We start from the raw sequence: 12,553 nt of genomic DNA, 5'->3' as shown, positions 1-12,553 counted from the left end.
CGGGGGAAGCGGGAGCCGCCTGGGATGTTCAGTCATGAAACGGGTCCGCACGGAGCAGATCAGATGGCCGTGTCCTGCTACCTCAAACGCCGGCAGAACGGGGATGCGGACGGCCCGCTGAAGCAAGGCCTGCGGCTGTCGCAGAGCACTGAGGAGATGGCTGCCAGCCTCACAGTCCAATCAGAATCTGGTTGTGCCAACATAGTGTCCGCAGCCCCTTGCCAGGCAGAGCCCCAACAATATGAAGTACAGTTCGGACGGCTGTGGAATTTTCTCACCGATTCTGACTCCCAGCACAGCCATGAAGTGATGCCTCTCCTCTACCCTCTCTTTGTCTACCTCCATCTCACCCTGATCCAGAACAGTCCGAAGAGCACAGCGGAAAGCTTTTACAGCCACTTCCATGGAATGTTTCTGCAGAACGCCAGCCGGAAGGATGTTATGGAGCAGCTCTAGACCACTCAGATCGTCCAGGACATCCTGTCTAACTTCCGGCTGCGAGCCTTCCTGGACAACAAATACGTGGTTCGTCTGCAGGAAGACAGCTACAACTACCTTCTCCGCTACCTCCAGAGTGACAACAACACCGCGCTGTGCAGGATCCTCGCCTGGCACATCCATCTGGACGTGCAGCCCGCCAAGAGGATGGACTACCAGCTCTACGCCAGTGGTGGCTTCTCCCGCGGCAAGGGCAGCGGCCTGGAGCCCACCGACATGCCAGCGCCCATCCTGCAGAATAAGGCCGCCCTGGAGCTCCTGCAGAAGAGCATCAAGCGTGTCAAGGACGGTCCCCCCTCCCTCACCACCATCTACTTCTACGCCTTCTACAACACGGAGCAGCTGCTGAACACTGCAGAGGTCTCCCCGAACAGCAAGCTGCTCGCAGCAGGCTTTGACAACTCCTATATAAAACTGTGGAGTCTGTGTTCCGAGAAGTTAAAGTCCAAACCCCATCAAGTAGATGTGTCCCGCATCCACTTGGCTTGTGATTTCCTAGAGGAGGAGGATGACGAGGATGACAACGCAGGCACAGAGATGAAGGTCCTGCGGGGACACTGTGGGCCAGTGTACAGCACCAGGTTCCTCGCGGACAGCTCGGGGCTGCTCTCCTGCTCTGAAGACATGTCCATCAGGTACTGGGACCTGGGCAGCTTCACCAACACCGGGCTGTACCAGGGCCACGCCTACCCCGTGTGGGACCTGGACATCAGCCCGCACAGCCTGTACTTCGCCAGCGGGTCGCACGACCGCACAGCCCGGCTGTGGTCATTTGATCGGACGTACCCACTGCAAATCTTTGCCGGGCACCTGGCAGACGTGGACTGCGTCAAGTTCCACCCCAATTCAAACTACTTAGCCACGGGCTCAACCGACAAGACGGTGCGGCTGTGGAGCACTCAGCAGGGGAACTCAGTGAGGCTCTTCACGGGCCACCGCGGCCCTGTGCTCTCCCTGGCTTTTTCCCCCAACAGTAAGTACCTGGCATCAGCAGGCGAGGACCAGCGGCTGAAGCTATGGGACTTGGCATCTGGGACCCTCTACAAAGAGCTGCGGGGCCACACGGACAGCATCACCAGCCTCACCTTCAGCTCAGACAGCAGCCTGATCGCGTCAGCGTCCATGGACAACTCTGTGCGTGTCTGGGACATCAGAAGCGCACACTGTAGCACACCCGCCGACGGCTCATCTAGCGAGCTCCTGGGCGTCTATACCAGCCAGATAAGCAAAGTGCTGAGCGTGCAGTTCATGGCCTGCAACCTCCTGCTGGTGACTGGAATCCCACAAGAAAATCAGGAACATTGATTTGGATCTTTGATATGACAGACTGGGGCATGCCAAGGGCTCCAGACGGTTTTACTCCTGGCACTGGCTGTGATACTTGGAATTTTGAGGTTCAGGGAATTCAGAGAACTTGGTCGCACTTGTATTGGGAACTTGTATTGGGAGAAAGGGAAAATTCCTAGGTGACAGTTGGATCACTCCAGCTGACATGTTTCTAGAAGTGGGTGGGCAGATTTGACTGAGAAAGTCTTGGGCTTTTGCAGCAAGGGTGGGAAAGAAAGATTCTTTTTGTGGCTGCACTTCTGTTAACAATTCTCTCCCCCGAAAGAACAGATTGTGGTAAAGAAATGAAAGTAATTAGAAGTGAAAAGTCAAAAGAAAATTAAAAAATGTTGAATTTCCAAATGATTCCGAGGTGTGGCTTTTCCAGCATCTTTTCCTCCTGAGATCATCCCTCCCACCTGCTTTGCAATAGCAGTTTAAAGAACAGTCTATGAAACACATCTTAAGTACGAACACACGCATTGAAAACTATGCTCTGAGGATGAAGCGACTTCTAATTTGTGGGAAAAGGATTAAATATTTCTGTTTTCTGAAAAGAGTTATTTTGTATTTTGTTTTCTATTAAAATGTGTTTAGTTTCCCCCAAAAAATAAAATAAAATAAAATTTTTAACAGTCCAAATGGCAGAATAAGAGAGACAAGCAGCTGTCTGGCATGGAAGCTGCAGATGTGAGTTTTAATAGCCCACGGCAGAATGTGTGAAAGAAATTCTAGAAATCCATGTTGCATTTCAAATGATGTCAAAACATCAGAGGAACTGTGAACAGCTGGGAAACTCAGAGACCAACAGGTGTACCATTAGTGTTTAAACCTCTGAAGCTATGGACTAGGGTATGCTGAAACCCAGTGATAGCTTTTGACAAACTCGTCCCAGAATAAGGGAAAATGAGAATATTTGTGAGATGAAAATATCTTCCTATGAAGAACCTGAGTCAATCCACAAGAATATACACTTCCTTTTATATAGTAGGTGCTACAAGGGCCACAGAACTGAACAAGCCTAAAGCAGTTTTATAAACCTCAGTATCTAGAGTAACTCTATTGAGTTGCTGTAGCAGAGACATTGAATAAGAATGTCTTTAGAAACGGAGGGGTTTCTCTCTTACCTAAAAGTACAGGGAGCTCAATGTTTCCAAAGTCTAAACTCCTTTCTTGTCGCTCCAGCATCTTTAGCACTTATCCTCATAGTCCAAGGCAGTTCATTATTATATTCACATTTTATCCAACAAGAAGGGAGAAAGAAGGGAAAGCAAGGGCATTCTGTTTTCCTTTAAGGCGCATTACTTCCACTCTAGCTACTGGCTGGAACTTACTCACATGGCCTCATCTAGCTGCCTCATCTAACTACAAAAAAAACTACTTTTTCTTGTAGCTCATGTTTGAGCAACCAAGTGCCAAGCTAAAACCAGGGGGTCTATAATGATAGAAGGAGAAGGTGTACTGGGGACCATCCCCACAGTCAGTCACTGCCACCTAAACTGACAAGCTGGTGACAAGAGCCAGTGTGCATGTCTCTGACCTCCAGGAATGCAAACTTCTCTGCTTGGTATCTGGCCAACAGCTGGATTAATCTTCTAAGGGAAAAATATGCAAAATGATTCTTTTATTTACAATCAACAGTTAGGGAGAGAGGGGCACTATTTTGGAAAATGGAAGATCTTGCAAAACACACTTGCTGCTGCTACTGCTAAGTCGCTTCAGTTGTGTCCGACTCTGTGCGACCCCATAGATGGCAGCCCACCAGGCTCCCCTGTCCCTGGGATTCTCCAGGCAAGAACACTGGAGTGGGTTGCCATTTCCTAACTTAACCAGAGCAGAAGACTCTCTTGGAGTCACTAGACTAAATTACCATCTAAATAAGTCTCCTTTGCTCTTCCCCTGCCATCCAGCTCCTAATTCTAAAAAAAAGTGTTAGTCGCTCAGTTGTATCTGACTCTTTGCAATCCCATGGACTGTAGCCCGCCAGGCTCCTCTGTCCATGGAATTCCCCAAGCAAGAATAATGGAGTGGGTAGCCATTCCCTTCTCCAGGGGATCTTCCCAACCCAGGGATCGAACCTGGGTCTCCAACATTGCAAGCAGATTTTTTTTTTTTTACCATCTGAGCCACCAGGGAAGCCCTTATAATAGGTTATTAAGATGTAATTCACATATTGTACAATTCACTCATTGAAAGTGTACAATTCAGAGGCTTTTGTAATCCATCACTGCAATCAATTTTAGAACATTTAATTACCTAAAGAAATCCTTTAGGTATACCCTCCATTCCTGGTTTCCCTCCTTACTCCCAGCCCCAGGCAACCACTAATGTACTTTCTTTCACTCTATGTTTGTCACTTCTGGACATTTCATATGAATGGAATTGTATAATATGTGGTCCTTTGTGACTGGCTTCATTCACCTAGCATAGTGCCTTCAAAGTTCATTCATGTGGTAGCATGTATTTGTACTTCATTTCTTTTTATAGCTATATAATGTTCCATTATACAGATACTCCATATTGTGTTTATTTATTCATCAGTTAATGGAAATTTAGGTTGTTTTCACCTTTTGACTGTTACGAATAGCGCTACCATGAACATTCATGTACAAGTTTTTGTGTGGGTGTACGTTTTCATTTCTCTTAGGTATATACCTAGGAATGGAATTGCTAGGTCATGTGATTCTCTATGTTTAACCATTTGAGAAACTGCTAGACTTTTTCCATTTGACAGTCCAACCAGCAGTAGATGAGTATTCCAATTTCTCCACATCCTTGCCAGTACTTTCAAAAATATATGTATGTATTTATTTATTTGGCTGTACCAGGTCTTGGTTGCATCATGTGGGATCTTTGAGCTTTGTTGCAGTATGCAAACTCTTAGCTGTAGTATGTGGGATCTAGTTCCCTGACCAGGGACCCAACCTGGAGCCCCTACATAGCAGAGTCTTAGCCACTGGACCACCAGGGAAGTCCTGCCAGAACTTCATTACCTTTTATTTTTTATTTTAGCCATTCTCCTGTGTGAAGAGGTATCTCATTATTTTTATTTGCATTTTCTTTATACTAATAATGTTGAACATCTTTTTATGTATTTATTGGTGGTAAGTTAAATTTATGTCAGAATCAGAATAAAAGTCTTGAGCAGAGATCTAGGTAGAATTAGCATTTAGAAGTCTAAACTCAAGACAAGAGAAACCCAGTTACCTGGAAAATCGACAAGACAGAGTGGGTTCTATCACTGCTCAAGGGTATAGCCCAGAACCAGAAAATTTTAAAGTAATGACTAGCTCGGTAGAGTAGGATTCAAAATTTTTAGATGTCGGGGATCAGAAGTCAAGGAGTTACCTGTGTTGGGGGTGACTGAATCTGGTGTCATGGGGGAGGTTCTACTTGGTCCATTTCCTCCACTTGGGTGAGAAGTCCTATGGATGTGAGGCAGGACGAGTCTTCATCTCTGGACCCACCCTGACAAAGCCAGAAGAGGAACCCCAAGAAAGGTGCTAATCGAGGAGGCAAAGTAAGTTTTCACTGTGTTCAGGTGCACCTGTACTTAAATTTCCTTTTGTAGAAACTATAATCAGAAACATCAGTACTACAAAGTCAAGCTGCACATAATCAAGGATCGTTTAGTTGATGAAGTACAACTCCGAGATGAGAAAATCAAACAACTTGAAAATGAAGTTGGAGCCCTGCGGCAGCAAATAGAAAAGGTGAGGGGGAAGGTGGAGCACTCACTGGTCCTGCTGGTGTTGGGCATCTGGAGGAAGCCCACTTGATTGTTAATGTGTTTGTGGCTTCTTCATAGCCCAGGTTTCCATTTCTTTTCTTTGCACCCTTTTTCAGTTTGAGTAATTGTTTAAGCCCTGCCCAAAAGTATGTAAGACTCATAGTGATGCTAGGTCAAACTGGGCACTGAAAATACTCTGCACTGCTGCTTAGGGCTAGCATCTTGCCTTCAAATGAAAGTGCCTTTTCTTTATATATATATATATATAATTAAAAATTTTAATTTATTTTTAATGGGAGGATAATTGCTTTTACAATATTGTGTTGGTTTCTGCTATATATCAACGTGAATCAGTCACAGGTGTATATATATATATATGCTCCCTCCCTCTTGAACCTCCTCCCACCTCGCACTTGATCCCACCCCTCTAGGTTGTCACAGAGCACTGGTTTGAGTTCCCTGCATCATCCAGCAAATTCCCACTGGCTATCTGTTTTAAATATGGTAGTGTATGTGTTAATCACCCTTTAGCTGAGACTTCCAAACCAGCCTCCACAACTCATTCCTGCTTTATGCAGCCCTCATTTTGGCTCAACATTTCTGTCCATTTTAAATGGCGATGAAAACAGGTGACCCCTATTCTTCTATCTTAGTAGCACCTTCAGGCTGCTTTCTAAATCTCTCTGGTTTCTTTGTCTTGTCGCCCCTGTGACTTTTTGGTGTTGGCAGAAAGTAAATGGAATGGATGAACGGGACCCAATGCAGAATGGCCTTGAGAGCAATAAACTACATCAATTCAAAAGGGAGAGCAACTGATTTGGCCAGAAATGTTTCCCTTCTAGAGATCCCCAACCCATTTCAGAATTTTGAAAACATTGTCCTCAGTCCTAAATTACTCCTTTCTACACCCACCAAATTTTTATCATATCACCACTATGTGCCAAGGATACCAAAACAATTGATGTAAATTCAGTCATTCATGGCCTATTATAGGACTCCACAAGAAGAATCCCTCGATGACTGCAATAAAACATGTGAGGATTATAAGAGATGGGTCACCAATGTTGTGTTTTTAATTTTTTTTTAATCCTCCTGTTACTTGAGAATGGAAAACAAGTTAGATTTTGCAGTACCCTCCTATTTTGGCACTAACTCACCAAACTTTTGAAGACTCAGATCCAGGTTAGGAAGGCAATGCAGAAAGTATAACAGAAGAAAGTAGCAGCTCTTATTCACGGGCCCACTGGAAATACCACCAGCCTATTCTGCACTACCCATTCTTCCTGGTGGTGCCTGCCTTCCACTTCCAAGCTTACATGGCAAAACTAGCCTCCTGCTTTCAGCAGGCGTGTTTCCTGACTGTACTGTGTTGAAGAGTATACCCCCCAAATTCATGGCCACCCGGAACCCAAGAATGTGACCTAATTTGGAAGTTTGCAGGTATACATAGTCAAGATGAGGTCATACTAGATTAGCATGAACCCCAAATCCAATACAACTAGTATCATTGTATGAAGAGGAAAAGACACACACAGGGGAGAAAGGCCATGTGATGATGAGGCACAGATTGGAGCAATGAAGCCACAAACCAAGGAGCCCCAAGGACTGGTAGCATTCATCAGTGAGGAGGGAGACATGGGACAGACTCTTCCCTCAGTGCCCCCAGAACTAACCCGGTCAACAACTTGATTTTAGACTTGTAGGAATTAAAACAACAAATTCCTGTTGTTTTAAGCTGCCCAGTTTGTGGTAATCTGTTACAGCAGCCCTGGAGGACCAGAACATCTACCCAAAGAGTCACAGGTCTCCATGAAATTTACTGGAGGCTGCAAGTAACCAGAGGCGAGGAAATAGTGGTTGGGGTTGGCCTTGGACAGGCTTGGATGCAAAGGCTGGCCCTGCTACTTAATAGTTCTGTGCCCTTCCCCTAGGCCCTTTGCATCATTTTCTTATGAAAATGTGAATCCCTACCTCAAAAGGCTTCTGTGAGGATTAAAATACAAAGTGCCTAAAGTGGGACCTCCTGGCACATACAAATCTTCATAGATGTTACTTTCTTCTCAGTGTAAAATCTCTTGGTGGTGGTGGCTTAGTCGCTAAGTCAGGTCCAACTTTTGTGACCCCATGGACTATAGCCCATCAGCCCTCTGTCCATGGAATTTTTTCCAGGAAAGAATACTGGAGTGGGTTGCCATTCCCTTCTCCAGGGGATCTTCCCGGCCCAGGAATCAAACCCCGGACTCCTGCATCACAGGCAGATTCTTTACTGACTGAGGTATGATAAAATCTCTTAGAAGCATGTTAATCAGTAGATGTACCACAGAGGTACAAACCTAGAGCTCTTGACTTTATTTATTTTAGGGCCTGTGAACCAGAGCCCCAAGCTACAAATCCTGGACTCACTTTCTAAGCACAAAATCTCCAGAAAATAATGCCACTTGCGGGGCGGGAGCGGGGCGGGGGGGGGGGTGCTTCATTCCTTCAGCCTTCTCTTATTCAGTGAGCCAGTTGAGAGCTCTGACTGTGTGACCACCCAAACCAGGTTTCCACAAATATTTTATCCTATTATTACAGCAGGTGTCCTGATTCCAAAAAATACAGTATTTCCGATGGACAGGGTGTCAGTAGCCAGTCCCACTCAATTTCCTTTCTAATCCAGTTATAACTGCAGAGGTTATTATTTGTCGGGTGGGTGCTTCTACTCTCAATCCTTACCATGCTGCTGCTGCTGCTAAGTCACTTCAGTCATGTCCGACTCTGTGCAACCCCATGGACTGCAGCCCACCAGGCTCCTCCGTCCATGGGATTTTCCAGGCAAGAGTACTGGAGTGGAGTACCATTGCCTTCTCCGAATCCTTACCATAAATGTATTTAAATAGTGACAGGTGAGACTGTTGTTAGACACGGAAGGGTCCTGGATGAAGGACTTTAAAATATGGAAGAGCTTCAGAACATTCTGTAATCTCCTTCCTTACAATTCCTTAATAATAGACTAACAGATGGACAGCCTTCCTTCTTCCCTCCCTCCTTTCTTTCCTCTCTCTCTCTTCCTTCCCTTCTATTCTGAATTATAATTGACATAATATTATATTATGTTTACAGCATTATTACATTATTTAGTTATACAACACAATGATTCAATATTTGTATATATGCCCATCAAAATAAGTCTAATTAACAGCCATCACCACCCATAGTTACAAATGTTTTTTCTTGTGATGAGAACTTTTAAGATCTCCTGTCTTAGCAACTTTGTCATATGCAATACAGTATTACTAGCTATAGTCACACGCTGTACATTACATCCTTATAACTTATTAGTAACTGGAAGTTTATACCTTTGACTACCTTCACGCATTTTGCCCACCCCTCTCCGTCTCTTGTTGTTCAGTTGCTCACTCATGTCAGACCTTTGCCACCCCATGGACTTCACTTCTGGCAGCCAACAATCCAATCTGTTCTCTGTATCTATGAGTCTGGTTTTTTGCTGTTGTTTGAGTTTTTTTAGATACCACATATGTGGACAGTCTTTTCTGAATGATCTATATTATTAATAGTACCTTATTAAAAGAAAGAAATTTTCCCCTCCTAACAATGTGCTTCATCTGCCAGAGGTCCTTACTCTCCTCCCACTCCCATTCATGCTCATCCCACGAAGGAAGGTGGGAACAAACACAAATAGGAGAAGGAACTCACCTATTACCACTAACAGGTCCTTGGTGAAGGGAGAAAAGCAGTTCTACACTTGGGAGCTTCTGAACTCCTCACCAACTGTGACATTTACTAATAACTGCTGACTCAATGTAAGGATGTTAGTGTTTTTTCACAAAATGTAATCCTGTACTGTTTTAGCTATAACTTCACTGGCTATTGCTTTCAGGGAAGATGCTGGTAAAAAACGAAACATGTCAAGCTAGAAATCATTTCAGCATCATCACTGCAAGAGTACTTGCAATACCTGGCTGACACGCCAAGCAACTGAAACCCTGACGCTGGTTTTCAAGTGAGGTGGCTAGATTCCCATCTTCCTTCACCTTAAAAAGACTGTAACTACAAAGCAGATGGAAATGTGTTATATGGAAATCTTTCTCAATAGGAGCTTCAGAGAATTTTGTTGTATTTGTTAGTGACTTGATACCTATAGAATTAGAATACAGATGAGAGCATTGGGACCTTAATGGAAGTTGAGTGTTCAGACATTAAAAAATATTAACCCAAAAGAATGAATAAATGTCAAAACAAATATGTAGCATAAAATAACCAAGATAAATAGAATGATCTAACTGACAATGTCAGCAAACAGGTAAAGACAGACTAAGAAGACAGGAGAAAAAGATGTTTGCAAGATAATTTGCTGTTGAGTTTAGACACAGGCTGATGCTCTTAAATGTGTAATTCTTTCTCCTGCTGGGGTAATTATGAGGACTTATTATCCCTAGGAGAAGGCATTCCAGGACCAGATCACCACCCAAAATGATATCCTGCTCCTAGAAAAAAGGAAACTTCTGGAGAAGGTCACAGAACAAGACTTATTGATTGACAGCAACAAATGGAGACTATTTTCTGTCCAAAACAGGTAGGTCCCTGCCCCAGTGGCCTGTGAGCTCCACAAAGAGGATATTTCTCCTTCACAAAGGAGGTGAAGTAGTGGTCCTTTGAGTTTGCAGACTTGTCCCATAACTGTTTCTCTGCCATTCGGCTATTTTTTAGCAGTTCATACAAGTGGCAGAAGTTTTGAAATTAAAGAGAAAAGTATCATGGAGAAGGTGAGCTGGGCATTCAGATAGGCTCTTTCATGGCAGGACTGCCTCCCAAGGACCCAGCTGTGTTCATGCTGGTCCATCCCGTTGTATGTGTGTTGACACTCATGTTTATGTTTTGGCATCTATGGGATCAAGGTAGACTGAGAGAGAATAAGGCTGGCATCTCAGCTCTATGACTTTCTGGTTTTATCTTTTTACATAAGTTACTTTCCCCATTCTGAGCCTCAGTTTCCTTACCTGCAAAATAGGCTTCATAACAGGATCTATTTCATGGTCATGGGCTCATTGTGAGGATTAAAGGAACTAATACATGAAAAGTTTTAAGTGTTTACTGTGTAGATGGGCTTCCCAGTTGGCACTAGTGGTAAAGAACTTACCTGCCAATGCAGGAGATATAAGAGATGCTGGTTCGATCCCTGGGTTGGGAAGATCCCCTGGAGCAGGGCATAACAACCCACTCCAGTATTCTTGTCTGGAGAGTCCCATGGACAGAGAAGCCTGGAGGGCTATGGTCCATAGGATTGCAAAGAGTTGCACATGACTGAAGCGCCTTAGCATGCAGGTGCTGTATAGATGGTTCGCGGTGCCTACATCCATGTAAGCACTTGGTAAAATGGCTGCTGCTGCTACTAATACTGCTGCTACTATTGTTTTTACTTCTACTACTACTACTGAAACAAAAACGTGGGGTGACTGAGATCAGAACCAGATGCAGGCCGTGTGGCTACAACGTTAGGAGGCATGCAGAGTCCCACCCCTAAATGGGATCACATCATTTCTTAGGTTTCTCAAGGGCTGGAACTGTGCCTTTCGTATTCTTGCATAGAGTGTGTCTCTATTCTCTATTTAATGACTGTGTATAAGCCAGAAGCTTACTCATTTTCACTTGGTTTTGGAATATGGTGGGAATTATTCTGGCAAAGTTGGTTATAAAATCTGGCAGTGGTCGAAGACCCAGAGCTAGTGGGAAGTGGAAGAGAGTTTTTAGGGTGATCCAGAAATGTTAAGTTACACTTCTGATCTGTGCCATTCTTAGAGTACTTTTCCTGGATGAAGAAAATAAGCAGCTACAGAAAAACAGTCTCCGGCTCACACAGGAGGTTTATTTCCTAGAGCATATCATAAAGAGCATCCAGATGCACAGACGGGAGGTAAGGCTGCTGTCTTCTCTCTTCCCTTCACCTTCTGCATGAAGCTGCAGTCTGAAATTGGCCTTGGTGGACTATGGCAGAGGTTCACTGGCTGCACCGGGGAGCAGACCCTGAGACAGCTTTTGGCCAACTTGCTCTTCGTTGGGTCAGGTTTTGTTCGACAGGCTCCTCCGATGTGATCCCCAAACACTTTGTGTGTGCCTCCCAGCTTCTTCCTTAACACACTGCACTGTCATCACCTTTTCACTCTGTCATCTCAGCAGTGACATCCTGGAGGACAAGGGTTACATCTCATAACATTGTGCTCCATAGATATTTGAGAATTAAAGTATGTTAAATGTCCTCACACAGATGCCTCCTTCTCAGCTACCCTGTTTGCCTTGTATTATTCTATCCCATTTTGAGAGATGAGCCCATCTGAGGCTCAGAAAGGTAAAGTGAACCTAGTCTGGTCTGGCAAGGAGTCAAGTCTAAGGAGAACATCTTAGTCAGAGAAATGCAATTATGTTACAAAAGTCCTGGCAGGCAAGTAGCCAAGTCCAGTGAGATGCAGCAAATGGTCTACATTCAGATGAGATCCAGGGTCTGGCTGCTGAGTGAGTCAGCCAGAGGGACTTCAGTAAGCAGAGCTGTATTCTGAATCCAGGATGGAGCCTGCTTGCTTTCTTCCCTGGCTTATATCATCTGGTAGGCCTTTCTTCCCTTATGATTATACAGTGGAAGTGAAAAATAGATTTAAGGGCCTAGATCTGATAGAGTGCCTGATGAACTATGGAATGAGGTTCGTGACACTGTACAGGAGACAGGAATCAAGACCATCCCCATGGAAAAGAAATGCAAAAAAGCAAAATGGCTGTCTGGGGAGGCCTTACAAATAGCTGTCAAAAGAAGAGAAGCGAAAAGCAAAGGAGAAAAGGAAAGATATAAGCATCTGAATGCAGAGTTCCAAAGAATAGCAAGGAGACATAAGAAAGCCTTCCTCAGCGATCAATGCAAAGAAATAGAGGAAAACAACAGAATGGGAAAGACTAGAGATCTCTTCAAGAAAATTAGAGATTCCAAGGGGACATTTCATGCAAAGATGG

At 44.4% G+C, this 12,553-nt stretch overlaps 1 protein-coding gene and 1 pseudogene across 1 annotated transcript in view; both read left to right on the top strand.

Moving 5' to 3' along the window:
* CCDC30 (coiled-coil domain containing 30) overlaps nt 1–12,553 on the top strand; it is a 146,391-nt gene that overhangs the window by 127,840 nt on the left and 5,998 nt on the right. Inside the window, 3 exon segments of the mRNA XM_010862665.1 lie at nt 5,396–5,537; nt 9,994–10,130; nt 11,354–11,468. Of these exon segments, the coding sequence (XP_010860967.1) occupies nt 5,396–5,537; nt 9,994–10,130; nt 11,354–11,468 (394 nt within the window).
* Nucleotides 7–2,474, top strand: LOC105004895 (annotated as a pseudogene).

The sequence above is a fragment of the Bison bison genome, unplaced genomic scaffold (genome assembly GCF_000754665.1).
Source record: "Bison bison bison isolate TAMUID 2011002044 unplaced genomic scaffold, Bison_UMD1.0 scf7180017864484, whole genome shotgun sequence".
Taxonomy (NCBI): domain Eukaryota; kingdom Metazoa; phylum Chordata; class Mammalia; order Artiodactyla; family Bovidae; genus Bison; species Bison bison.
The sequence above is the reverse complement of the archived record's forward strand: the minus strand, read 5'-3'. Positions and strand labels throughout refer to the sequence as shown.